Genomic DNA, 27,824 nt, shown 5'->3' on the forward strand with positions numbered 1-27,824 from the left:
AAATAAAAATAAGTGCAATAATTTAAAATAATAATAATAATAAAATAAAATACACAAAATAATGGAAAAATATAAAATGAATGAAAAGAAAAGATGAATTATATATACATATATATATAAAACTGTGTGTGTGCGTATATATATAAAATATGATTACTGTACAGAATTATGCAAATTGAAAGTGACCTAAAGAGAAAAAAATAAAATAAAAAATAAATAAAAATAAATTCAATTATTTAAAATAAAAAAATAAAATAAAATACACAAAATAACGAAAAAAATAAAATAAATGGAAATTAAAAAAATGATTAATATATATGTATATATTTTATATGTATATATATATAATGTATCAAATAAATATATGATTACAGAATCATACAAATTGTAAGTAAGCTATAGAGAAAAAAATAAAATAAATAAAAATAAATATAATAATTCAAAATAATGATAAAATAAAATACACAAAATAATGAAAAAAAATAAAATAAATGAAAATTAAAAAAAAAAAAAATTATATATGTATTTATACATATGATCATATATTGACATAACATATGATTACTGCACAGAATTATGCAAATTCTAAGGAAGCCTGCTTTGCATTTATACATCGCTCAAAAAAATAAAGGGAACACTGAAATAAATGAAATACTCTTAAAAATGTGGTCTTTACATCACTGAATGTGTTGACAACAAAATCAATCAATGGAAATTAAAGGTCGGCCTTGTCTTCTGGGTTTTGAGGCTAGCAAAGCGAAGAGCAGAGGATTCCCGAAGGCTTCCTCGTCGCTTGACGTCATGAGACGAGCGACCCAGACGAGCAAAACAAAGCCTTGTCAAACAAGCGTTGTTTGCCGACTTGTCAGATGCATCTGACGCATCTGAGCCGACGCCCTTCGACAAATATTACGGCGCAGAAAGAAAAGCCCGTGGTTGATTCCAGACGTCTAATGTCGGAGTTTTGTACCGCAGCGTTCCCTGACCTTGAACCAGGGACCGGTTTTATGCATGAAAATATTTCGGCGGACCGGTTAGTTCACAGTATTTAAGATGAATACACTTTATATTAGGCAGTTACAATGTGACCTTATTTTCTGGACTATTGAGCGCGCCTGAATATAAGCCGCACCAGCCCTTATTCTGTTTTGCTCTTGCAAAAAAGATCTCACTGGGACGGTTTGCAGACGAGTGTTGAGGATCGGCACCTCCGAATAAATTTACCAGTGGATCTATGTTACCGCCCTCACTTATGGTCACAAGCTGCGGGTAGTGACCAAAAGAACGGGATCAGGGGTACAAGCGGCCGAAATGAGTTTTCTCCGCAAGGTGGCCAAACTCTCCCTTAGAGGCAGGGTCAGGAGTTCGGATATCAGGGAGGAGCTCGGAAAAGAGTCGCTGCTCCTTCACCTAGAGAGGAGTTAGACAAGGTACCTCGGGCGTCTGGTAAGAGTACCTCCTGGACTCCTTCTTGGGGAAGGTACTCCTGGTATGTCCATCTGAAAGGAGACCACGAGGAAGACACCCCAGAGAGACTTTGTCTCCAGGCTGGATTTGGAACACCTTGGGGTCCCCCGAGAAGAGCTGGACTATGTGGCCAAGGAGAGGGAAGTCCGGGCCTCCTTACTCTGCCTTCCTTGTGACCCGACTCTGGATAAGCAGTGGAAGATGAATGGATCCTTATTTCGTCAGACATTTCTTTTTATTATTGGTTATATCCTATGTGTGCTATATTGTGGAGCCACCAGTTTCCGTCAGCGTTCTGGGTAGTGTTCTGGGTAGTGACCAAAAGAACGAGATTGGGGATACAAGCAGCCCAAATGAGTTTTCTTCACAGGGTTGCCAAACTCTCCCTTAGAGGCAGGGTGAGGAGTTCGGAAAAGAGTCGCCGCTCCTTCGCCTAGAGAGGAGTCAGACAAGGTACCTCGGGCGTCTGGTAAGAGTACCTCCTGGACTCCTTCTTGGGGAAGGTACTCCGGGTATGTCCATCTGGGAGGAGATCACGGCGAAGACACCCCAGAGAGACTTTGTCTCCAGGCTGGATTTGGAACACCTTGGGGTCCCCCGAGAAGAGGTGGACTATGTGGCCAAGGAGAGGGAAGCCTGGGCCTCCTTACTCTGTCTTCCTTGTGACCCGACTCTGGATAAGAGGTGGAAGATGAACGGATAGTTATTTAGTCAGACATTTCTTTTTATTATTTGTTATATCCTATGTGTGCTATATTGTGGAGCCACCAGTTTCCGTCAGTGTTTTGGTCTCCGGACGGGAAAATCCTCTGTAGACTCATCACAACCTCCGGATTTAACACAAATCCGAGATTTGTCCGCTCCGCTTATTAAAGTCCCTTCCTCCCCGAATTTTGAGGGTTTGATAGAACGATAACGAAAAAAAAAAAAAACAGTTCTGCGGGTTTGCATGTCGCCTCCTCCCCGTCTCATTCGGCAAAGGCGAACCGCCGGAGTTGCGTAACATCCTGAAATATTTATCTTGCGTACGTTTTCCTGCTGCCCCCTCCCCCCCCCTGATTTCCAACTCCGGTTTTCTTCTTTCCGTGCGCGGGACAGGAATCGGTGTCCGACTGAATAATTCAAGAGGCCACGCAGCGAGGTTAGAATCTACCATGTGAAATTCTGCGCCGAAAGTGGCTCAGGTCTTCCCAGATGGTTCGCTCCACCCGACCAGGGGGTCGGTGGAAGTGGGACAGCGAGACTTATGTAATGAAGCGAGGAGCTGAAGGGCATCGCGGGCTTCTTTTCCAAAGAGCCGCTCCTTCGGTCGGGATTCGCTGAGATGATAAAGTCAGTTTTCGTTACCGTGACGCCCAATCGCGGTTGTCTGATTGTACTTTTCAATCAGAATCGGAAAAAGACTTTACTTGTCCCTGAGGGGCGATTGGGGGGGCTGCATCGAATTGTAAACACCAAAGGATAAAATTTAATCAAATAAATGAAATCATTTAAAATAAAATAAAAGAAATTAAAAAAATTAATTAAAAATAAAAAAAAATATATATAAACACACACTTATATATAAATTACTGTACAGAATTGTGCGAATTGTAAGTAAGCTCGTTTTGGGGGAAATCATTTAAAACAATAAAAAAAAAATTTAAAAATTAAAAAAAAATATATAAACACACATTTATATATAAATTATTGTACAGAATTGTGCAAATTGTAAGTAAGCTTGTTTTTGGGGAAATCACTTAAAACTACAAAAGAAATTTAAAAAATTGAATAAAAATTCAAAAAATACAATATAAACGCACACTTATATATAAATTACTGTACAGAATTGCGCAAATTGTAAGTAAGCTTGTTTTTGGGGAAATCATTTAAAACTATACAAGAAATTAAAAAAATTGAATAAAAATAAAAAAATATATATATAAACACACAGTTATATATAATTTACTGTACAGATTTGCGCAAATTGTAAGAAAGCTCGTTTTTGGGGAAATCATTTAAAACAATAAAAAAAAAAATTAAATAAATTTTTTTTAAAAATATATAAACACACACTTATATATAAATTACTGTACAGATTTGCACAAATTGTAAGAAAGCTTGTTTTTGGGGAAATCATTTAAAACTATACAAGAAATTTAAAAAATTAAATAAAAATTTAAAAAGATATATATAAACATACACTTATATATAAATTACTGTACAGATTTGCGCAAATTGTAAGAAAGCTCGTTTTGGGAGAAATAATTTAAAACTATGAAAAAAAAATTCAATAAAAATAAAAAAAAATATATTAACACACACTTATATATAAATTACTGTACAGAATTGCGCAAATTGTAAGTAAGCTTGTTTTTGGGAAAATCATTTAAAACTATAAAAGAAACTTAAAAAATTGAATAAAAATAAAAAAATATATATATGAAACACACTTATATATAAATTACTGTACAGATTTGCGCAAATTGTAAGAAAGCTCGTTTTGGGGGAAATCATTTAAAACTATAAAAAAAAAAAATTCAATAAAAATAAAAAAAAATATATTAACACACACTTATATATAAATTACTGTACAGAATTGCGCAAATTGTAAGTAAGCTCGTTTTGGGGGAAATCATTTAAAACAATAAAAAAAATTTAGAAAATTGAATAAAAATAAAAAAATATATATATGAAACACACTTATATATAAATTACTGTACAGATTTGCACAAATTGTAAGAAAGCTTGTTTTTGGGGAAATCATTTAAAACAATAAAATAAAAAAAAAAGTAAATACATTTTTTTATAAAATATATAAACACACACTTATATATAAATCACTTTAAATAAATTAATGGAAAAATCAAATTAAATATAATTAAATGTATATTTTATATATCATATTATTATATTATATTATATATGAAATTAAATATAAATTACTGCACATTGTAAACACTGAAATTGTAAACACCAAAGAATAAAATTTAATCAAATAAATAAAATAGTTTAAAACGATAAAAAAAAATTAAAAATTAAAAGAAAATTAAAAAAATATATAATTAGCTGTACAGAATTGCGCTAATTGTAAGTAAGCTAGTTTTTGGGGGGCGGCCGATAAGGGGTTTTGATGAGGGGTTTGCAGGGTTACTGAGAATTGAGGAGTTGGACGGCTCTGGACGGGTCGAAGGTCACAAAGGTTGCCTCCAGACCGCCATTGGTGCCGATGACCTCCAGGCTACCTGTGGAAACTGGGTTATACTTGTAACTTTTTTGTAACTTTGCACTTTCTTCACAACCTTCGATGTAAAATTTGCGTAAATTACAATTTCGTCTGGTAGTGTTGCAGAAAATTTTTGGTCAAAAATGTCCTGGCGATTTAGATGGAAGAAGGAGCTGAAGAAGAAAAAGAAGATATCAACTGCAGGAAGTGTTTTAAAGCAACATATCAAGTTCTTACATGCGTATATTTTTATTTACCGTTTTCAAGATTCAAAGCATTGTAGAAACGTGTTTCCTCGTACACTGACATTCCCAAGACGGCTTTTAAGCAACAAAAACTTCACGTCTGGCGAAAAGCGCTAGCCGACAGTCCGAACATCTCCGCACCACTTTACGAACACACACACTCACACACACACACACACGGTTGTACGGAATGGCTGATTCTTGGACTTTGTCGGGGCGCGTCAGTCCTCGATTTCACACTGGGTTGTGATTCTGTCCACTTTGTTCTCCAGGGACGGCACATAAGCTAGCAGCAGGCTAGTTAGCGGCTTGCTCTGGATTTAATGATATTTATAATTTCTCCTTTATTAATCCCTTTGGGGAAGTTTGTTCTCTGCAATTAATACATAATGGATGAACCAATAGGAACCGTCTTGCTCAACAGCACTTTGACACACCCAGGTTACCACGCCGCCCTTAGCTTAGCATGTAGCCCAACCCGCTTACCACGCTTGCGCCGCTCAGTGTTTACAATAATCTGTCGCTGGCTTTTTTTTGTAAAATTGGTTGCAGGTCAGTTAGCACAACAAGAATTCATGCATAAGGCGCACCGGATGATTTTTGTAAGGGTTTTAAATGCGCCTTATAGTGCGAAAAATACGGTAATGTCTCGTGGTCGCCATGTTGATTTCATGTTTTGGTTTCTTTTCATTGCAAGAGTTGTAACTTGAAGGAGTAAATAAACATGGTGAGGCAGAATGAAAGTGAGAGAGGCTTGGAAATCACCTCTGCGTGGAAGCATTAGGACGTCCCTGAGAGACAATCTGCTTATGTAGGTGCTGCTTGTGACGAGCGGGACGGTCGTGATGCACGTGCACGGCTGCAGAAATCGCTCCCAGCGAAAGATGAGCCTCATCTCTGGATTTGGGTCGGGCTGAAAGAGGCGGTTGGCCTGCAACGGCCTTGTATCTCCGGGACGGCCTCGTCAACCGGCCATATTTATTTCTATTATGAATATTGAAGCTATTCTTGTATCATCTCAGCTATTAGCATGTTAGCGCTACTGTTATTATCAGTGCTACTTTGTCAACCGGTCGAGGCCGAAGGCCGCCCATGTTGAAATGTGCCAGAAAAAACGTCAGAAACCATGTCAGAAAGCTCATAGTTAGCACTAGGCTAGCTACCTAGTCATGAGCAACGACCCGGTCAAGCTAATCAGTGCTAACTTGTTACCAATGGATTTTGGTGTGCCCTCCCAGCTTGGCTAGCTTAACTTGCTAGTTTTCCTGAATTGCTGTTAGCTTTTTGTGAGCTCCTGATTACTTTTGATTAAAAAAAGACAAGAGTTTTTCTTTTAGATCCCAAAGGGTGCTAACTTTTTACCAATGGAGTCTTCCCAGCTTGGCTAGCTTAACTTGCTAGTTTTCCTGAATTTCTGTTAGCTTTTTGTGAGCTCCTGATTACGTTTGATTAAAAAAAGACAAGAGTTTTTCTTTTAGATCCCAAAGGGCGCTAACTTTTTACCAATGGATTTTGGTGTGCCCTCCCAGCTTGGCTAGCTTAAACTTGCTAATTATCCTGAATTTCTGTTAGCTTTTTGTGAACTCCTGATTACTTTTGATTTAAAAAAAAGACAAGAGTTTTTCTTTTAGATCCCAAAGGGCGCTAACTTGTTACCAATTGATTTTGGTGTGCCTTGCCAATTTGGCTAGCTTATACTTGCTAATTATCCTGAATTTCTGTTAGCTTTTTGTGATTAGGTTTGATTAAAAAAAGACAAGAGTTTTTCCTTTTAGATCCCAAAGCGTGATCTGATCCCGCTCTGGACCGGAATAAATTCTGACTACGCCTGCAAAACCCCGGATCATCTGCGCAAAGATGCTTTTTGCATCTGTGGCCGTAGCATGATGTGACCAACAACAGGGGATGTAAACATTCTTGCAGGATCTTATCTAGGACAAGTTTGTCCTTCCTGTGGATGTTACTCCTGATTGGGACCTCACCCAGAACAACAACCACCACCACCATCATCATCATCATTACCATGATGACCTCCATTGCAGAAAAGGCCAGGAGCAAAAGTACGTTTCTTTTTGCACATAGCAAGAAAGAACAAGTCCAAACCAAGAAAGCTAAAAAAAAAAAAACAAGGGTGACAACCAAAAACGCAAGGCGCCCTGGCACGTTTCTTTCTCCTTTTTTTTTTTTTTTTTTTTGAGATTCCCCGCAAGAATAAATCGTCATTTCCCCGTCAAAGAATGCAAGATGTTGCCAGAGAGGAACAATGGGGACCTTAAATTAGATCACGGCTTCTTCCAGGGGACTGTGATCGACTTGGTTGCGTGTCCGAATGCACACCGCGGCGGATACTATTCTTTGCCGGACTTTGTAATTGAGACGGTTTTGCTGCGTGCACGGGATAGGGAGACAAAAGTGCATTGAAACTGCAGCTGCTGCCGTCCCACTTTCCCACATATGTAATATATATATATTTTTACAGCAAAGAAAACATGCTAATGTACGCGGACACATGATATATTTGTTTTTCAGGAGAGCTACCGCGGTATGTTTTCAAAATCTGATCTGTTGTAGGTCAAACACCTGCAGGCTTCACGTGAGATCACGCTTTGGGATCTAAAAGGAAAAACTCTGACCTTTTTTTTTTTTTTTTTAACTAAATCTAATCAGGAGTTCACGAGGAGCTAACAGGAATTCAGGAAAAGTAGCAAGTTTTAACTAGCCAAGATGGGAAGGCACACCAAAATCCAATGGTAACAAGTTAGCGCTGATTAGCTTGACCGGGTCGTTGCTTATGACTAGGTAGCTAGCCTAGTGCTAACTATGAAGACAGCTGGTCTTCCCGCTTCCTCGGACAAGCGCAAATGATATATTGCTAATAAAAACAGGAGCAATAACGGCTACATGCTAATGACTGATACAGGATAGAAAGAGAGCAGTGAATCATGGGATATTCCTCAACAGAGGAAGCATATGGGAGCATCACTAGGTAGTAGCCTAGCGCTAGCTATGAGCTTTCTGACATGGTCAGACACGACCGCTTCGGCTGAGTTTTCGATAAGATTTTAAATCGAGCTGCGAGCAAGCCTCGGTGCACGAACACGCAAACAAACAAACTCACGGGCTTTCCATGCTGCGGCGTTGTAGCGTAGCAGCAGGCATGCGTGCTACTCTGCGTTGTTTACGTCGCTCACTGTTGCGTTCTTCTGCTTTAATGCTTTTTCAGCAAGTTAGCATCATTATGGCTCCCACAAGGAGCAGGAAACAATCGCTAAAGGTGAGAGCGGTGTTGGTGTCACAGATCTCTCCAAGCTTTATGACACGGCTAAGCTAACCATCTGTACGATCCTGAAGAACAGAGATGTGCTAATGACGGCTGATGTGGCTAAAGGGGCAACTATGTTAACCATGCAAAGGTCTCAATTCTTAGCAAAGTAGAAAAGTAATTGTTTGTTTGGAATAATGACAGAGCTAGCTGGATATTAATGAGGGTCTCATATGCGAGAAGGCTTTACTTTTGCTGATTTACAGAAAAATGCTTGTTAGTTTTGGTGACTGACTGATAGCTTGCTTGAGTTAGCATTAGCATTAGCAAGGGTCTCATATACTAGAAGGCTTTACTTTTGCTGATTTACAGAAAAATGCTTGTTAGTTTTGATGACTGACCGATAGCTTGCTTGAGTTAGCATTAGCATCAGCAAGGGTCTCATATACTAGAAGGCTTTACTTTTGCTGATTTACAGAAAAATGCTTGGTAAGCTGATAAATGCTGATAAGGTAACAAAGAGAGCCGGCCAGAAGAGAAAGAACAGCAGAAAAACTGCAAAAATGAACGTTATCTTTAATTCCTTTCTGTATTTTTGCTGCAAATACGTTTCCAAAGAGTGCAACTTGTTTTTGGGGGCTGCAGAACGGATCAATGTGGCTACACTGATTTCAACGGGAAACATTGTTTCGGTTCAAGAACATTTCGGTTCCTGAAGTCGAAGAACAAATAAAATTCGTGAGCCGAGGTTCGACTGTACTACAATTTAATTGAATAAATACATAAATATATAATTTTCTCCCCCTGGCTATGCACTCAAGAGCTTTGTATACATTGTTGTAGTATCTTTACTGGAAAGTGCATCAGTGAATACGGCATATTTACTCAACAGCGAGTACATAAGAGGAAGTAGGGAGACACAATGCCAGCAACAAGACTTTCCTCAGTCTTAAACATCCTCTCCTCTGGGACGGATGGCCCCGATAAGGCCTCTGATTTGTTTCCTCCATAAAAAAACCTCGGGACAGGATGCTTATCCCGCTGCGTGTTTCCACTCATTTTTTTTTTTTTTTTTTTTTTTTTAACACTGCTGAATATTTCAGCGGGAGATAGAGTTCTGTTCGTAGCTGCGGCAGGTCATCGGCGTGGAAACACAACACGCGTTTTGGTTTTTTAACTCGCCGTCTCGTGAGCGCGGCGCCGGAGTGCACGGCGGGCGGTTCGTCCTGGAAATCCAAGACGCCCGAGGGGGTCACCTGAGATTCAGCCTGAGCTCAGGTTCCCTTTTAGTATTGCTGTATTTCAGTCACGAGCTAAAGGATTCACGCGGCTACATTTGATATAGCTTATCGTTTAGCAGCGAACGATGCTAGCGCCTCCAATGGGCTCCTAAACTTTTTTTATTTTAATATTTTGAATATTTTATTTTTATCATTTCAATGTTTAAAATTAGCAGATTAGTTCAGTCACTGTGTCATCAGCATAGCGTTGCACTCCAGACTTCCGGGGCATGGAGTAGCTTTTTCAACTTTTTTTTTTTTTGTTTTCTATGTTTTTAACTTATTTTTTTATGATTTTTTTTAATATATGTCCCACTTTACACCTTCCCCATCTCCTCCTCATCCCGGACGTCTCCCCTTTCACCTCACCTCCTGCTCCAGCGGATATTTTTCTCCAATGAGCTAACGATAAGCTAACCATAACAAAGACTTTGTTAGCCGCCTGAGCTAACACAACCAACTCAACCAGCGTTATCAGCTCACCCCGTATTGTGTAGAGTAATTTATTTATATTTATATATATACATATATATGCATTTGTATAATTATATTATATATGTAATATAATAATAATATGTATAAAAATATATAGATATATTTATGAAATAATCAATATTAATGATTATTGATATAATTAAATAACAATATATATACATATATAAGATCATATATATATATATAATTTTTATTTCATATAAAAAATATATTTATATACATATTTTTTTTTTAAATTTAATATCTATTTTTTTTTAATTTTATGTTCTTTCTTTTTTATTATTACTCAATTTTGTTTTATTTTATTTTATTCTTGATGTTCACAATTTTGATGATGCTCCCCCATATGACCCCCATTGGCCCCTCAGGGACAAATAAAGCTTTTCTGATTCTCTTTTGAATGAAGCCAGCCATGGTGGTGAACAAATTGACAAAACAGATGTAAGATAAGATAATACTTTATTGATCCCCACAGGGGAAATTTGTTTTTCATAGCAGCGCAACACGATCAATGAATATGAGTATAAACAGAAGAGACAATTAAAAGGATGAAGACAATAACAAGAATAGGAACAGATATCGTGATAGATAAAAATAAACAGGATGGGAATGGAATGACAAGGATTAAAAAATACATAAAAACAAACAAACAAAAAAAAAAGATAAAATAGACGACAAAATTACATCAAGGATTAAAAAAGTAAAATAAATAACGAAATGACAACAAGAAAAAAAAAATAAATTGATAACCAAAATGACAACAACAAAAACAAGCACAGAAATAAAGATGAAAATAGATTCCGCAATTTCCGGACTATAAGCCTCTCCTTTTTTCACACACTTTGAACGCTTAAACACAGATGCGGCTAATTTATGGATTTTTTTTTGTGCTAACAGGCTTCATTTAGCTTCGTCACACCAGACCAATAAAATTACCATGAAATTCCGAAGCCGTTCAATTGCAACACCGAAGAAGACGACTTGAATATTGTTTATGCGCAGGAGGAAGACCAAGATAGCATCGATAGCATACACATTGATTTTTATACATTATTTTTAGCAGGTGCGGCTTATATTCAGGAATATGACAACAAGCAGGATGAAAATAGATGATGATGGTGAATGTACATCACAACTGGACAATATATCATTATATCAATGCTATTCTTATTCTTGGACATTTTGTTGTGTTCCTACCTGAATTTGGCTGGTTTGTCATGTGACGTCCCTGATTGATACCTTCATACATGTATGAATAAGATTTATTTCAATATCCTTGGAGACAGGCTGCTGTTATATTTTCCGTACTATAAGGCGCACCTGAAATCCTTATATTTTCTCAAAAATCGTCTGTGCGTTTTACGTATGAATTCTTGTTGTGCTTATTAACCTCCAACCTATTTTTATGTATCCCGCTGCGCTCAAACATCTGTCAAAAAGTTTTAATGCGACTTTAGTAAGGGACCGAATCATCGGACCGTTCCCACGGGAACGATGTACTAAAACGGTTGAATATGTGTCTCAACGTCAAACAACGTTAGATAACTGATTACGTAACGCTGGAATACAACGTTGTTCCGACCTCGCACTGCCTTCAGGTGTTCGCTATCCCTGGCAACCAATCAGAGAACAGTATGTAGTAGCATTTTTTGTACTATCACTACCGTGCTCCAACAGAATATTTACCGAAGACGCCCAAAGATGGCATCTGTTAAGAAACGGAATTCAAACTCAAGGCAATCAGACGCCCGTTGGATGATGGGAATCGAGCAGGCGTGAAAGAATTAATGAATCAACGGTACGGAAGTGCAGGAAACAAGCAGATGAACCGCGCACAGTAAAGACGACCGAGCCGTTTCCGATAAATGAGACGAATAACGTTTGAATTTACCGTTTTGTTTGGCTTTACGTACCGTATGTTTTATCATGCGCCTTATAACGCGGTACACCTTATGTATGAAAATCGACCCGTTTATTGATATTGCGCTTAATGGGCCGCAAAATACAGTAAGTATGATTGAAATGTACATTTGATCTTTCATAGCATTTATGTTGTTGTTAGCATGCTCTGGAGGTATGCTCTGGAGAGGAGAGGAATGAAAGTTAGTCGCAGCAAGACAGAATAGATGTGTGTGAATGAGAGGAACTCGGGTGGAACGGTGAGGCTACAGGGAGTGGAGATCAAGAAGCTGGAGGATTTCAGGTACTTAGGGTCAACAGTCCAGAGCAACGGGTGGAGAAAAGTGTCAGGGGTGCTATGTGATAGAAGACTATCAGCCAGAATAAAAGGAAAGGTGTACAAGACAGTGGTGAGACCAGCGATGATGTTTGGACTAGAAACTGTTCCAATGACCAAAAGACAGCGGGCAGAACTAGAGGTTGCAGAGATGAAGATGTTGAGGTTCTCTTTGGGAGTGACCAGGATGGAGAGGATCAGGAATGAGTCTATCAGAGGAACAGCACATGTTAGATGTTTTGGAGAGAAGGTCAGAGAAGCCAGACTGAGATGGTTGGGTCATATACAGAGGAGGGATAGAGAATATATTGGTAGACGGATGCTGGAGTTGGAGCTTCCACGCAAGAGGTCTGGAGAAGAACCAAAGAGAAGATTTATGGACGTAGTGAGAGGACATGAAGGTAGTTGGTGTGAGAGAGGAGGATCCAGAGAATAGGGTTAGATGGAGAAAGTTGACTGGCTGTAGGGACCCCTGAAGGGAAAAGCCCAAAGGAGAAGAAGAATCTGTCACAGGGGTGCAGGACATGTATGACCGAGACAAAGTGATGATTGAGATGTTTTGGACATGAACGAAGGAGTGTTCATGTCCAAACCATGGTGAAGATCTGGGTAGAAGGTTGCTGAAGGTGAAGCTTCCAGGCAAGAGGTCTCGAGGAAGACCAAAGAGAAAATTTATGGACGTAGTGAGCAAGGAGGATACAGAGAATAGGGTTAGATGGAGAAAGTTGATTCGCTGTGGTGAACTCTGAAGGGAAAAGCCGAAAGAAGAAGTATGTTGTTGTTTGTGTTGGTCGATTTTTGTGTAACGTCTCATGTGGTAACGGTACTGTCGTTGTCTCGCGCTCGAAATGCTGCGATTGCGCTTTTTTGCACAGGCAGGTTTGGAGTTGGAGGGGGATCCACTAACTTACACCTTCCAAACATATATTAATGCTGCATGCAGTTCCCATTTTAAAGACAGACATCCTCAAGTCCAGTTAGTCAAGCAAGAAAACCGAACGTGATCAGATTACAACCGCTTGAAATGCGATGTCGATGTGCACACCGGAACCATAGATGGCCTGTTGCAGTATTTTACAATATTTTGGACATGGCTGCTGTAAATGCACATGTACTGTATAAGAAATGTACATTCCAGTTCAAGCTTGCAGATGAACTGAGAAATAGGCATATACTGGTTATTGAACAGGAAAAACAGAAATCAGTCGCTACGTGAAATGAAAAGGGTTTCTGAGGGTAAAACGACAACATGGCAAGTGCGTCGAAGTTGTAGCATTTGCCACAAGTACAGCGGTAAGATAAGATAAGATAAGAACAACTTTATTTATCCTGAAGGAAATTGTTGTGCCAGAGTTTCAAGCAAAAACATAACAATAATAGATTATAGTAGGAAGGAGGGAGAATAAGAAATACAATAAAATATAAATTGTCAAGGTTAAGGCTATCAAGTGTTTTAAGGTCTTAAGTACAAAGATTTGAAGATTCCCTGCGGCTGAGGGAAGAGGAATTAAAAAGTCTGATAGCCTCAGGTAGCCATGGAGGAAATGTAGAAAAGGATCTGTGTGTGAAAAATGCTAAAAATGCTAAAAACAAAAAAAAGTGAGATGTAGAAAAGGATCTCCATTTGTGTGTAAAAATTGCTAAAAATGCTAAAAACAGAAAAAAGTGAAATGTAGAAAAGGATCTCCATTTGTGTGTAAAAATTGCTAAAAATGCTAAAAACAAAAAAAAGTGAAATGTAGAAAAGGATCTCCATTTGTGTGTAAAAATTGCTAAAAATGCTAAAAACAAAAAAAAAGAACCCTGAGGAACCCTACGTAGAGAACATGGAGAGTACGTTCAGAAAGGCCCGGCCTGTCGGAGTCCAAGCAGGGATCTTCTTGCCGTGAGGCGCAAACCCTTACAATAACACCCTACGTTAGCTTGTCACGTGGATTTTCGACAGATGTCTTGCCATTTCAAATCATGAGGAAAAGAATTCGACCTCAAGTGTTTATTTGCGACCCTGGTTTTTGTGTTTTGGCGCGACGGAGAGGCCCTGGCTTCGTTCAGAACGCGATTTTGTGTCTGAACGTCTTTGAGAGGCCCATTATGCAAAAAGAACAACAATCAGATTTGTTGTTTTTTTATGTCCAGTATACCCAGTAGAAAAGGCTAATCGTTGATGGAGTGACTATGAAAATAGGCTTTACCCTTTTTAAAATTGAAATAATGAAAAACACGGCATTTCTCCTTTTTTGATAAGGAGTCAAAACAAGGATTCATTTTGTGCTTCTCAATAACGTCACTGTTGGTGTTATTCTCCTGTTCACATGATGAATTTAATTTTTTTATTTATTAATTTTTTTTATTTATTTATTTTTTTTATTTTTATTTTTTCCAGACCGTTTCCTCATTTTAAGTGCTACAGTATTACCTTGTTTTTCGCGGGGGTTACATTCCAAAAAGAACCCGTGACAGGCAAAATCCGTGAAGTAGAAACCTTTATTTTTTTTTACAATTATTATACAATTAAATACTTTATTATACATCGCTGCTGTCGTCCTTATGTTTTTTTCTTCCTTCTTTATGGAACGAACGGAAGATTCATTCATTACGTAATGCCGACCTTTAGCCGCATAGCTTTTAGCTTCCCTTAGCATGTCCAGAAGTTTAACTTTATCAGCGATAGATAGCATCTTCCGCTGCCTTTTGGGCGCTTTTGTCGCTCCAGAGCGTTTTGTCAACATTATGGGTTTTAGAGAAACTCGAAATTGCAAGAGAATTTGCACGTACGTCATGTACATTTGGCAAGCTGTTTTACGTACGTGTATGTATTAAACTGCAACGTTATTGACGCACAGGTAGAGAAGAAGCGGAGTGACTTTTTAGCCAATCAGAATGCAGAACACAATGCACGATGTAAATCCCGTGAAGTAGCGAAACCGTGAAAAGTAAACCGTGTTATAGCGAGGGATCGCTGTATTGTTGCTTTGTCAATTCAGGGAAGGGGCAACTTGCTCATAGCATTGTTCAATTCGGATTCAGTTCGACTGCCAATAGTCGGTTGCGTGAAAATGTATTTTCATGCTGTTAAGATTCAAAACACCCTTTTGCCCCAAATAATCCAGCTGCAGATGACAAGCTCCGCCGGAAAACGGCATAAAAACACGGTTGAAATAATGAAGCCGGCCTTTGAAGGATTCAATACTGTAAGTCTGTTTATCCACTTTTTTGTGGTTCGTAATGAATGCGCGATTTGTTATTGCGACGACAAACGTCGTTTTTATTTGAAAAACTCATGGTGACCGTGATGTCCAAATACAAAAATCAGCATCGCCTCCAGTCCAAGTGTGTGTTCTCGCCAAATTACATGCTCTCATGAGAATCTGGCCGATGTCAGAGAACAGCGACCTTGATTTTTTTGACCTTTACAGACTGATTATGTCTAAATATAAGCACTGTTAGTCATAGCTGTGATTTTCTTTTTTGTGAAAATACAACAACACTCCCTTTCCACTTTGTGCTGCAAAGCACAAATAAATAACTTGTTTTTGTATAAACCAGAGGTGTCAAACTCATTTTTCACCGAGGGCCACATCAGCGTAATGGTTCCCCTTAAAGGGCCACGTGGAGCTGTTACAAATCTAACCAAATATACTGTAAAACACATTTATGTACCGCTTAATGTGAAATAATGACTCATTCAAATCCAAAATGTTACATACATGTACTTGTTGCTCTGTTACAAAGCTAGCTTTCACTTCTACAGTGTTTTTGGATGCAGCTTTTGTGAGCACATTCTGCTACTATTGTAGTTTGGCTTTTAGTTCTTGGATAATTTGTTGTTTTTCTGGAAGGTGAACTTTAGCATACTTAGCTAAAGTATGCTAAATACTTAGCTAACTTTAGCATACTTAGCTACATACTTAGCTACTATTCTGTATATTTCCTGTGCATCGTGTATTGGCAAGTGTATTTGCAGTCCCTATGTCCTCTATTGTAAGTTGCTTTGGATAAAAGCGTCTGCCAAATGCAATGTAATGTAATGTAATGTAACTTAGCTCCGTGTTTGGTGTGAAAGTGCCGATGTAGATTGTACTCTCTGACAATCGACGCCGCCTCATAACACAAACATACCACTTTTTCTCTTTGAAGCACAAACATACCGTATATTCGCCTTCCCATCATTCTTGCAGGCTACTTTAAGCGACGTCGCAGGCCACATTTGGCCCGCGGGCCTTGAGTTTGACACATACTGCACAGTATTTGCATGCGTATCGGCCATTTGTGGTGTATTATTTTACCTCTTCTTTTTCTCTAATGTTTATACATGCATGGATTTAGGCCAATTATACTGTATCTTTTCTTTAATGTTCATATTTGCATAACTATGTAAATGCTGAGTGCAACTTACTTGGAATTTGAACAATTTGCACTGCACAGTAATTTATTTTTACTTAAAAATCGTATTTTCTGACGTTCACAATTTAATACTTTGCGGTAACATGATTGGCATGAATTATGACTTATTTATTTTAAGACAATTGGACCATTTTAAGACGTCCTGGTGGGCCATATGCAATAAGGTGGCGGGCAATATTTGGCCCGTGGGCCTCGAGTTTGACACATATGCTTTAAAACTATTAAAAATCCATGACATGCACTTCCGTTTATGACCAGAGGGGCTGCTAGTGAGCCCTCCTGGATCCGTCCTACTTTTTAATAGAGACGTTTTCTTTTAAATGATCGAGAACGGCAGCGATGTCCGCAAAACATTTATCCACCCGAAGCCTCCCAGGGGTCCCACGCTGTTACATCTTTAGGGTGACCCCCCCCCCCCTGCGCCCCTTTGCGAGCTGCGATTCGCCAGGATCAAGTAGCCTGGCTGATATCTTGTTACTAATCGGATAATCTGCTTGGCGCTGGGGTTGGGGGGGAGGCTCCTTTCCATTCGACCTTACATAAGCGGCTGTGTGTTCTGATTTATTCTAAGTTTGGGACAGGGTGACCGCTGTGAGTGCCAGCTGGACGCTTAAAACAAGAGATTTTGTTGTCACTTCACGGTGGAAAATTTGACTTTTTTTTTTTAAACTCCCATATCAAGAACATGTAAATAACTAGGACATCTTTTGTTGTGGTGTTGGTTAGCATGCTGCTAGGGCCTGTTTGTCAGCATTTGTGATGGTCGATGCCACATTTTCCAATCTTCCAATCAAGATGTTACAGTTCAAGACAAATCACATGACAAATAGTGTTCGTCTAACAACTTAACAACTTCTGCAAAATTAGCATCATTGACAAATATATCACACTTGGAACACTTTGTGCTCCGAGTTGTTGTTGTTGTTAGCGGGCTAATCGCTTCGCTTCTGGTCATGTGACATGGATGGGCTAGGTCGATTTTATGGTGCTGGAGGCGATGGTTGGACACATTTATTTATTCACATTTATTTATTAGTATTTATACTTTATTAGCGTAATCATCAGTATACTCAAATTAGTAGCTTGTGAGTATTGATGTGCTATTAACACGGAATTAATTCTCCTTTCTCAAGTTAGCATGCCACTGTTGCCTCATTTGGGCTAAAATGGTTTTCAGGATGCTAACGATGTTAGCTAACTCTTATAAACACAATAACAAAACTTGGTCCTTGCTTTTATTGTAGGTTATGATAGCTAATGATGTTACCTGACTCTTATAAACACAATAACAAAACTTGGTCCTTGCTTTTATTGTAGGTTATGATAGCTAATGATGTTACCTGACTCTTATAAACACAATAACAAAACTTGGTCCTTGCTTTTATTGTAGGTTATGATAGCTAAGAAAGATTAAACATCATCAATACTATGTGCTGCAAAACAAATGGAAACCATGAATGATACGAGCTACAAGAGCTGCTAACATTGCTGAGAACATTGTATCACGTATCAATTTACTATAGTCACAGATAATCCTTGGGATGAGCTGTTAGAATTTGAGAAGGACAGTTTATATATAGAACTTTCCCACCTCAATAAAAACTTAAGCTGTTTCTCAATATCCCCTTTCCTCTGACACCGACGGCGCTAGGCAGCCGTTCGCAGTACAGATGATAATTAGGAGGTGAACTCCTGTCAGCTAAGAGAAATGACTGATTTTCTGTGTCCATGCTAACATACTTAGCATGCTGAGTAGCATGCTGTTGGGGCCTCTGTTGATGTTAGCATGCTGGTGCCACATTTGAGGCAAGACACTTTTTAGGATGCTAGCACTGGAAGCTAACAGTTTTGGAAACATAATATTACTTCCCCCTTCCAATTGTTACCTTAGAACACAAGCTACTTTTATCAAAATGCCGCTTTTTATCATGCCAACATTGATATAGGGTGTTTTTGTAAACATAATATTATTTCACTCTTATTTTTCCACCTAGAACACAAGCTACTTTTTTCAAAATTATGCATTTTAGGATGCTACCATGATATTGAACGTTTTTGTAAATATTATATTGTTAATATTGTTAATAATGTATATTATTAAACATAATATTCTCTTATTTTTCAACTTAGAACACTGGCAATGAGAACAATGAGATAAAATTGAAATTTGTGGAATTTTCAGGCTTGCTTTGCGTTGTTGTGGTTGCTAATGGTAACTAAATTCTGCCATTTTGTACTTCAGATTGATGGAGAAAAGTCCATCGAATTGTTTATTTATTTATTGCAAAACTGTAATTTCTGTGTGTTAATGTCTTAAAAGTCGACCTAGTTTATCCTAAAAACTATACAAAGATTAATCTTCCACTGCAGAGATTCATAGTAGAGTTTCATTGACTGTTTATCTTGAAAGTTAAACATGACATTTCCTCATTTTGGCTTGACCTTATAAATATTTGAAAATAAAAATCTCTATAAACACATGGAAGGTGTTATAACAGTAAATCTGGTTTCCAGTCATCGTCTGTGTTTCATCATGTTGGAGAGTCCGCTGGATCTGAAGGCAAAAATCCAGAAAGGACTCAGATAACCTTAATTATTTCTGTGTTTCTTCTGTTCTTTCTCTTCTTGCCAGCACTTGGTCTTGGAATTTCCTTCACTAAATCATCAAAAGTAAAGCCTCCCATGTGAGACCCTCACTAATGCTAATGCTAATGCTAATGCTAACTATAGCTCCCGCATCTGTCATTAATCCAAACAAACAAACACTTTATTCATTAATGTAGCTGCCCCTTTAGCCACGTCCGTTGCCTTTAGCACATCTTTAGTCTTCGGGATCGTATTGCTCAGCCATGCCATAGTGCTTGGGGCACTATGGCATGGCTGAGCATGCCATACCAAAACCGCTCTCGCCTTTAGCTATTATTTCCTTCTTCAGATGGATTGCAATTCTTAACTTCATCTGAGCTTCTTCGTAACACGGCTGTCTCTGGCACTTTTAACCTATTTGGGAGCCATAATGAGGGCTTACTGAAACAAGAGAACACAATGATTAACCATGTAAACAACACAGAGTAGCACACATGACCACCGCTACGCTACAACACCACACTGCAGAAAGCTGTATGTATGTATGTAAATAAATATATATACACATATATTTATTTTATAATTTGTACCCGGCGCGGCTTATATTCAGGTGTGCTCTAAAAATAATAGCATCAGTTTAAAATATGGAGGTTCACCATCCTGAACGCACCATGTAAACTGGCAAAAAGAATATATTATTTTTGGAGTTTGGTGATTTAGCACAGCGTCTTTCATGATGCACTCACATCCAGTAAATCGGCGTCAAACCCGTACGTTCCCAGACAAAAATAGAGGGTTTGTGGGCAGAACACCTCAGTTGGGACTCGTGCAAGCAAATCCTAGAGTGCGGTGATTTAAAAGGGAAAAAGAAAACCCAAGGAAGTAGGTCAATCCCAGAGGGTAAAGAACTATACCAAGTCGTGAGTGTACGGTTAACAAATAACTCCCGGTACAATGGCAACAACAACTTTGTGCTAATCTGCAGGACTCAGGAGACTGAGATTGAATCAGATCCTATTCTTTCACAAAAAATATAAGCGAGGCTCGGAAACCTTTTTGAGTAAGAGAGCCATGATATTTTAAAATATATTTCTGTGAGACCTGCATCATGTTTTTTAACGCTGAAGACAACTAAGTTTGTGAATTTTTGATATTTATCTGTTTATTTATCTTAATTCTGTATTTAAGGTGATGCATTCTTGTACAGTGGGTTGATGTACCCGGCTGCTGTGGTCCAGTTTAATAAAAATATATGTATATATATATATATATATTAAAAAATCCTTATGGAATCTAAAACTATTCCTGTTTAATCTTTAAATATGCTAGTGAAATCTGAAATAAAATTCAGTTCAATTACAAAAAAAAAATGTTCCACTTGAATCTAAATCTATCTATTTAGCTATAATTTTCTACATGAAACTGAACAAAGGAATCAATTTAACTGAATAGAAAATGTTTTGATTACTGAAACCTCCATGAATTTTACAAATATTTTTTTAAAATACAAATCATTCAAAATATTCTACTTTAATTAAGTCTAATACAAAAATATTCTATCTATCTATCTATCTATCTATCTATCTATCTATCTATCTATCTATCTATCTATGTGTGTATGAATAAATCTATGTATGTATGTATGTATGTTTGTATGTGTGTATATATGTAAGTATGTATGTATGTGTATGCATGTGTGTGTCGCTATATATGTATGTATGTGTGTGTATGTATGTATGTATGTATGTGTTTTTGTGTGTGTGTATGTATGTAAGTATGTATATGTGAGTGTGTGTGTGTGTATGTATGTGTCTGTGTATGTATGTTTATGTGTGTGTATGTATATGTGTATGTATATATGTATGTATGTGTGTGTGTATGTATGTGTGTGTGTGTTTGCGTGTGTGTGTATGTATGTATGAATGTTTGTATGTGTGTGTAAGTATATATATATGTTTGTATGTTTATATATATGTAAGTATGTATGTATATGTGTGTGTGTGTGCATGTATATATGTATGTATCAATGTGTGTGAATGTATGTATGTATATATTTGTGTATGTATATATGTATGTTTGTATGTATGTCTGTGTGTGTGTGTATATGTATGTGTGTGTGTGTGCGCGTGTGTGTGTCTAGGTGTGTGTGGTTGTGTCTATGTATGTGTGCGTGAGTGTGTGTGTGTGTGTGTGTGTGTGTGTGTGTGTGTGTTAGTGTTGACAGGCTCCAGCGCATTGATCTCCCAGGATGCACCGCGGCGTGTATAAATACCGCGCGACTCCTGATCGCAGTCAGTGTCAGTAGCCAGAGAGACGGAGCATCGGATGTTAGCCGGCGAACACAAACACACACACACAGACACACACACACCGCCAGAACCCGCACGGTGATTTCACCTTTTTTTTTTTACGAATGCTGAACTTTCCCGTGGAGTTTTTGTTAAACAGTAAATTTGTCGACCGTCACAAAGGGCGCTGAAGGTCCTCGCCTCCACCTAGCTAACATGCTCAACACTGAGGAAAGGTAGGCAGTTTCTCCTGTTCGCATTTCACAAACACACACACACACACATTTAAATTACTTTTAAATCTCACACGACGTTTTTATTTCTATTTTGGGATGTATATTATAATCTAAATACGCTTGTTTGGTCGAAAAAACAGCTGCGGAAAGGACCGTCAACGTGAACAGACACGGTAAACAAACTGTCTGTTAGACTGACATCATACGGGCTGATTGCTGTTTGTACACACACACACACACATACACACACACACACACACACACACACGCGCGCGCGCGAAGTCTCTTTCCACCGATAGTTACGCAAGACCGTTTTCAGAATATTTCCATTTAATTTAACATGTTGTTTGTTTGTAAAGAGCCCGCATCTAGTTAATTGTTGGACACTCAAATGTCCGGACCGTGAACGCACCACGACGACAATACACTGACAAAACATCCATCCATAATGCCTTTAAGTTACAATAATATTTTGGTTATTTCATTTTTTTTCTTGTAACATGCATTGAAAAGCAACAGCTGAGGGTTTAAATCATAAATCTGTGTTTTATTCTCTATGGGAGTCTGGAGAAAATCATGCAACTTTATTATTCAACTTACCAGCAACTTGACAGCAAATTGAAAAATATACCTTTTTCTGAGCAGGTGATGAACAATCTTTTGGTTTTGTTTCATTTAATTACTGCATTTTTAATCATTAACTTTTACTTTTTTTCATGTTTGTACATACACAAAGCCGGACAGCAAATTTACGCATACTTTTTCTGCAAATTTCGAGTGTTTATTTTCTCAACCCTTCCTGTTAATGTAGTCTTTGTTTCTCTGACAATGACGAGGGTATCAACGTGCACGGCGGCCAATATTGAACACTTACGTGCAATTGAAACTGGAAGCATCACCGGAGGCGTGGCCTCGGTTTCATTTCTGTGAAAAGTCGCTCAGTGGTGCACGATGGGGGGGGGGGGGGGGGGATCTTTGGTTTTAGTTGTTTTGTATTATCGGTGCAAGAACACTTGAGACTCGTGGCGTTAACATCTGGTTTAGCTCTCCGCTACTCAGGGGGAAAAAAAAAATATAATTGGCTGCACTGGCAGGGGATGAAAAGCGGCGTATTCGTGACGGGTCACTCAGTCAATTTTTGCAAATGTGCTTTACGCCCCCACGTGCGTCACGTGGCGCTGTAATTGCCATTCTGCCGTTTGGACTCTTAAAAAAAAAATGTTTTTTTGTGCTGCGTCTGCTTCTGGCTTTCTTACAACAACGTGATATTGATCTGTTATGACCTGATATTAGCCCCGGTAATTTGTTTGTCACCCAAAGGCGCTTTCACGGCTTGGTGATTTAGTGCGAACCGACGTTTCACCAGAAGTAAAACGAAGTAAGTTATTGTCTCCTGTGAGACCGAGGGGAGCCTCGAAGGTCACGTTAACCTTCCTGATATTGTGTTTCTCTTTACATCAGGTCGACTGTTATTGCATCACTCCTGCTGGGATTCGCTGTTATTGTAACATGTCTTTTATTATGAACGCTTGTTGTCCCCATGAGAAGATACTAATCGGTCCCGGAGAAGGGAAAAAAAAAAAAAAAGGGTTTTATAAACAATTGGATGGATAATTTGATCGGCTGTGTGTCCTGGCAGAGACGCAAGCCGGGTTTTAGTCCCGCGGGTTAATCATGTGACGTGCAGAGAGGATCGCGGCAGAGGTCCATTGACGATATTAGCTCTGTGACTGTTTCAGCCCCGTCAGCTGAAGGCATCAAGTGACCTACATCTGGCACAGTTACATAACGCCCACTCCTACACTGGTTCATTCTCAAGCGTCAAAGGCGCCTGTATGTACGTATGTATGTATGTGTGTGTGTGTCTGTGTGTGTGTGTGTGGGTGGGATTTGTTCGCAATACGGGGATGCTTTCACCCACAAAACAGCCGGGATTTCTCAACTCAACTACGCGACTGTAAGTTAGCGCTCCCTGTTATCGACCGTTATGCAGGCATGCTGATGTCAGCAAGTGCTGGGACTCGCTGGAAGTGGGTGGAGCTTTTATCTATTTATTTATTTTCATCGTCATCAAAAAAAAAAAAAAAGACTTTTGCGCCCTCTGCCAGGCAGTTGTTAGTCGAAATGCGAGCTTATCGGCCTCACGACGGGCAAAGCTCTAAAACAAACAACGTTGTGCATCGACTTTGTGGGTGGGGTGGGAAGAGAAATATGAAAAAAAAGGTAATAATTTATGTCATTAATCACACAAACAGAGGGTCGCAACAAAGTTTCATTTCATAAACACGGTGTTTATCACTCGTCTTCCAGCTTATCTGATTCCTTTTTTGAACACAAATAGGTCAAACATGCACAATTTAGAGTAAAGTATAACTGCATAGGTAGCTCCTGAACTAGTTTGTGTGACTGCTGAAAATGCTAACAAGGCACTGCATGGCTAGCGCCAGTTACATAAACAAAGACTAGACTTGACAAGTCAAAGCTAATTCTTGCCACGGCAATATTTCGGTACACTGTGTTCCAATTGTTGTATCTACTTGAGTTGAGGTTTGAGAAAAATCTGCACACCAGAAATAAAGATAATCAGTAAACATAAGCTCTTCCTCAGATGCTTTCCAGAGATATGTGTTAACAAACATGTTATTGTGGTGCTATTTTGAAGGTAAATGTTAAAATGTGACATGATCTGTCTAACAAGAGGTGCATAAAAAAAAAAAAAATCATCACTTGATCATTCCCTTTGAAAATGGCGCTATGATAACATGTTTGTGAACACATATCTCTGGTTAGCATCTGAGGAAGAGCCCATGTCTTCTGTAATGCAATTAAAAAGACAAAAATTACTTTTTCATGATATTCTAACATTTTGATATAGGATTTTTGAGTTTTCTTATGATGTAAGCCATAATCAGCAATATTAAAATAATAAAAGGCGTGTAATATTTCATTTGATTTGTAATGAATCCAGAATGTATGACATTTTTGTTTTTGTAATTGCATTACAGAAGATAAAGAACTTTATCACAATATTCTAATTTTCTGAGACAGTCCTGTATATTTAAAATACATTTTTGGAGCATTTTTGCTGTGCGGATTTTTCTCAAACCTCTTTTTTGATCCAACACCCACCCCTAATCGGCAAGTTCTTTATCTACTTGAGTCGTAATGAATTTTGCTCTTGGATCTCAAACATCGTAGCTAAAAGCTCCGCGTCGGTTTAGCAGCGAACGCGCTTCGGTCATCGCGCCAATCGTTTTCTACGAGACACAGGATCGGCCGACCGGCGCGAGATTCCTCTCGCCACAGTGGCGCTTTCTACTTTGGTTGCGCTCGTCGTGCCAAATTTAGCCGGATTTACAAACACAACAACTCAAATATGACGCCCCCTCTGCTCCCCCGCCGCTTTCACACCCACTCGGCCCCTTTTCCAAACTGCTTTGGCGTCGGAAATTGACACACTGGTCCAGTTCCCAGGCTGAGCCGGTTGAGCTGATGCAGGCAAAAACACCTGCGGGTGACGGCCAGTCAACGTCCACTTTGAAATATCTCGATATGAAGGGACCTACGTTTCCGAGGTCGGTGCTGATTTTTGCCCCGAAACTACTCAGAAGATAGCTAGAAACGTTTTTAACCGCGCACATTCGTGCAGATTTAACATTTTCCATTCAAAAGTGGAACACGGAGACACGAAGCAGATGATTTAATTTCTGCCGTCTCCCCCTCGCCGGCCCTGAACCGCGAGGCTTTGGGTTCAAGAGACGTGTTTTGATAAAGACACCTCTGTCGTCGCTCGCGCCGGAGAGCACGTGCACTTTTCCTGTTTCTGTCTGGACGTGTTTTCCGACTTCCCGAGTCCTGCCAAAGTTCCAGGGTCGGCGGGGGCCGAAGTCTGGGCTTGTATACGCGTCCGGTCACCGGGAACGTTTTCTATGTTGACATTGTTGGTTTAAAGTCAGGTCAGCTGATTTTTAAACATTTCGCTCACGGTGGCGTAACTGGGGGACGTGCAATTATTGACGTGCCTGTTGGCAGACATCAAACTTATAGTCTTTTTTTTTTTTTTTTTACGTCAGTATGTCTTTACCTTCCCAGCTGGGCATCAATGTTGCTTGGATGTTGATACTCAACATCCGTCTAAATGCTACCAATTGTCCAAAAACAGCAGAAGAGGGTGACGTTCGTTTCGCAAAACCTATTTTGACATTTTTGTTTTCTGCCGATGTTGCGCCAAAGCATGTTTTGCCGACGCAGACGTCCGTTTTCATGCTCATCGGCTGATTTTAGCAGTACCTGCCTTTTGTGACTAACCATATTACAACATCTGCTCCAAAACTCAGCACAATCCTGCAGGCTACGATCATAACCGTGTCAGAAGCTGGTGTGTGTGTGTGTGTGTGTGGTGGTCTGGCCTGTTGTTGGACCTACCAGAGCACTTCCTGTTTTAGCTGAGTTATGTGACTCTTGGCCGTCGCCCAGCGACTCTGGATCAAGGCATTAAATTCCCGTCCCGCCGCCCGCTCAAACAATTCACCTGAAAACACAGCACAGCGCCTCCGCCCAGGAAGAGCCCTCACTTTTGGTCTGGCAGAAGGATTCTTCGCTGCGTTCATAGGACCCGGGCTTGTTTGGACCTTGTTGGAGAGGCATCAACAAGGGGTGTCTGAAATATCACATGACCAGGTTGTCGCCTTTCAAAACAAGCCGGCGTTTATGGTTTGGGCAGGTTTCGATATCTCGGCCGGACGGCCTTATCTCTTCCTCCACCTGCGTCCGACCCGCAAATCCCCCGAAATCGGGGGCCATCGACGGCGAACCTTTGGCTGTCCACCGTCAACATTGGACTTCCATTGGAAATTGGAAGCCGTGTAACGGTTTAGCTCGCCGTCTGGGCGGATGTTGTTACACCGGAGGTTTTAAAATCGCCGTCGGATGCCGATAGGAAAACGTACATGATTCCCTAAGAAGAAGAACGCCGATCCAGCTAATACCGATGCTACAAGGCCGCCTCCTTATTTGCAACGCGACTGTAACTCAAAGCTGGTCATGTGGGAGCCTCTTGACCGCCCGCGGTGCTATTTGCAGAGGTGTTTACAGGCGCTGCGCATTTTAACGACACATGCCTTCCAGCAAACGCACGACCCGTCTGAATCCCCCCCCCCCCTCCTCCCCTCCGTGCGCAGACTGTTCCTTTTGTACGCTTCTAAACAAAGTCCATTGGAAAAAAAAGAAAGGGAATTCAGCTAATTCGGCAAGTCTTGTGTTGCAGGGTCGGTAAATAGCAACGCCGCTCCGCCAGAAACGTGTTCATTCCAGCCGGCTCGTCGTGACTAACTTCGTATTTCTTTGTCAGGTTAAATTACGAGAGGTTGGCGGTAAGGCAGCGTAGGTGCAAAACAAAAGCCTAGCATTGCTTCTCAACTCACAGCAAGAAGGTTCCTGGCTGGAACCCGACAGGTGGGCCTTTCTACAATCCAAAAACAACCTCACCGGAGACACGAAGTTGCCTACATTACATTACTTTACATTCGGCAGACGCTTTTATCCAAAGCGACTTACGATAGAGGACATAAGGACTGCAAATAACACTTGCAAATACAAGATGCCTAGATGTGTGTGAATGACAGCGTGAACGGTTGCAGGAATAGAAAATGAATATTATTGTAGCGTCGCAACACGAGCGACCGCGGCGCTATCGCTGAGCCGCCGTGGAAATCCACAGGTGAACGTCTGCTCGGCGTCAAACGACAGGCAGGATCTCCTGCCGACACTGATAAAGAACAGAACTTCTCTGTGTGTGTGTGTGTGTGTGTGTGTGTGTGTGTAGTATATGCAGTATATGTAAACTATTAGCAGCTGCTGTCAAGATAACAGAAAAGAGGAAATCGTCACGGACGTTCAGTTTGAAGGCGATAAATGACGAGAACGTCCGTCTCTCTTTCCGTCTCCAGCTCCTGGTTAGGGGGGTCCCTGCCGCCCAGCTCCATCCCTCAGGCTCCGGGGCCTCTGTGGTGCTCCTGATGCCCCTCACCCACAGCTGAAGATCCCGGGTGGGCGAGGGACTGTCAGGGATCACTCTCTCGGCGTGCTACTACACAAGGTGCGTCACACACACACACACAC

General features: G+C 39.8%; 1 protein-coding gene across 1 annotated transcript in view; it reads left to right on the forward strand.

The window, feature by feature from the left end:
* Positions 1 to 1,981: 1,981 nt before the first annotated feature.
* oaz2a (ornithine decarboxylase antizyme 2a) overlaps positions 1,982 to 27,824 on the forward strand; it is a 33,380-nt gene continuing 7,537 nt past the window's right edge. The window contains 3 exon segments of the mRNA XM_086148916.1: positions 1,982 to 2,151; positions 27,653 to 27,719; positions 27,721 to 27,801. Coding sequence (XP_086005042.1) covers positions 1,982 to 2,151; positions 27,653 to 27,719; positions 27,721 to 27,801 — 318 coding nt within the window.

Source organism: Fistularia commersonii, chromosome 7 (assembly GCF_037954325.1).
Source record: "Fistularia commersonii isolate RoL2024-O1a breed Wild chromosome 7, RoL_Fcom_v1.0, whole genome shotgun sequence".
In the NCBI taxonomy this organism is placed as follows: domain Eukaryota; kingdom Metazoa; phylum Chordata; class Actinopteri; order Syngnathiformes; family Fistulariidae; genus Fistularia; species Fistularia commersonii.